We start from the raw sequence: 1,399 nt of genomic DNA, 5'->3' as shown, positions 1-1,399 counted from the left end.
GTGTGTGTGTGTGTGTGTGTGTGTGTGTGTGTGTACCTGTTTCACTCTGACATCTCCAGCAGGTGTTGGAATCTGAAAGATAAAATAAAAGTTTGCTCAGAAATCCAGCCTGAAAGGTGGGATCAGTTTGTTTGTTTGTTTGTTTGTTTGTTTATTTATTTATTTCAGATCAGTTTAACTCAGTTCACAAACAGCTTCAGGTCTCAGGTGAGCACAGCTGCAGTGAAAAAGCTCTTTTTAATCATTTCATTCATATTTATCATCCAATCAAATCAGGTCAGGTTTAAATGAAGATCCTGGTCCCTAAAGTCCAATTCATGAACCCAAACAGTTCATTTCAGTCACTTAAGCTCTAATGTTTTGGTCATTAAAATACCAACAGATTGGATTAAATAAATATTTTTAATAACGTAGAAAAGCTTCAAAACGAGAAATAATAAAAAAAATCCATGCAGTACTTTTGTACATTATGGCTAAATGATGATTTTAGCTCAGCTAGCTGTTTCTTCGGGAGTGGCCTCCCCCGGCTAGCTGTGCTAACATTAACCTTCAGAGGAGCCCCCCAGCCCGGCTCCCACTCACCCTGCAGGCTGCTCATGGTGGTGATGTGCTGGGACTGCTGTGGATGGTACTGGTGCGCGGCGGGTCCCGCGGTACCGCTGGGTGCCGAGGAGGAGCCGTTTGGACCGGGAGTCGCCATTGTTGTGTGTTTGAATTCCATCGGCGGAGCAACACCGGGCTGCAATGCAGCAGAGCCTGTCGGAACCTCAGTCCTGCCCTCCCGGAGAGAGAGAGAGAGAAAACAGAAAGAGCTCCACCGACAGGAGCCTCGCCCCGAAAACCAACAGCACCGGAGGCGCTGACGGAGACCGGAAGTGCGCTGAAAAGTTAAATATGTGTGAAACAGTGAGGTTCGGTTCGASGCCACCTAACTCACGACAAAAACAAACACCAAACGAAGCTAAGCTACCTAAACAAGAGGCTTTACATGCCGCAATCAGCTGACATGTCAACACCCACTGACCGCGTCAAGCTAACAGGAGTTAGCCAAACCGGATGTTGATGGTGCTCGTTTCAAAATAAAACAAATAATTTCACTTTAAACTCTGAGAGTAAAACACATTATGAGCAAGTTATCGTTAAGTGTACAAATATAATGTCAGTTAATTATAATACGGTAKTAGGACAAACGTATACATCGTGTGGCTAATTTTAATCATAACATTGTCGGTAATATTTTACTTTGAAATCACAAACCGGACGCCTCAAGTTCAGCTTCGTGGGAGGGTGTGCTCGTTTTGTTGACCAAGGCGTTCAGACTGACGAACGCTTTAACTATCTATCTATCTATCTATCTATCTATCTATCTATCTATCTATCTATCTATCTATCTATCTAT

At 43.5% G+C, this 1,399-nt stretch overlaps 1 protein-coding gene across 1 annotated transcript in view; it reads right to left on the bottom strand.

Annotated features, from left to right (window-relative positions):
- LOC106535063 (dual specificity mitogen-activated protein kinase kinase 4) overlaps window positions 1-1,041 on the bottom strand; it is a gene marked incomplete in the record, with an annotated part of 13,053 nt that extends 12,012 nt beyond the window's left edge. The window contains 2 exon segments of the mRNA XM_014031941.1: window positions 37-72; window positions 583-1,041. Of these exon segments, the coding sequence (XP_013887395.1) occupies window positions 37-72; window positions 583-721 (175 nt within the window).
- Between the last annotated feature and the right edge of the window lie 358 nt (window positions 1,042-1,399).

This window comes from Austrofundulus limnaeus, unplaced genomic scaffold (genome assembly GCF_001266775.1).
Source record: "Austrofundulus limnaeus strain Quisiro unplaced genomic scaffold, Austrofundulus_limnaeus-1.0 Scaffold1350, whole genome shotgun sequence".
Lineage (NCBI taxonomy): Eukaryota > Metazoa > Chordata > Actinopteri > Cyprinodontiformes > Rivulidae > Austrofundulus > Austrofundulus limnaeus.
The sequence above is the reverse complement of the archived record's forward strand: the minus strand, read 5'-3'. Positions and strand labels throughout refer to the sequence as shown.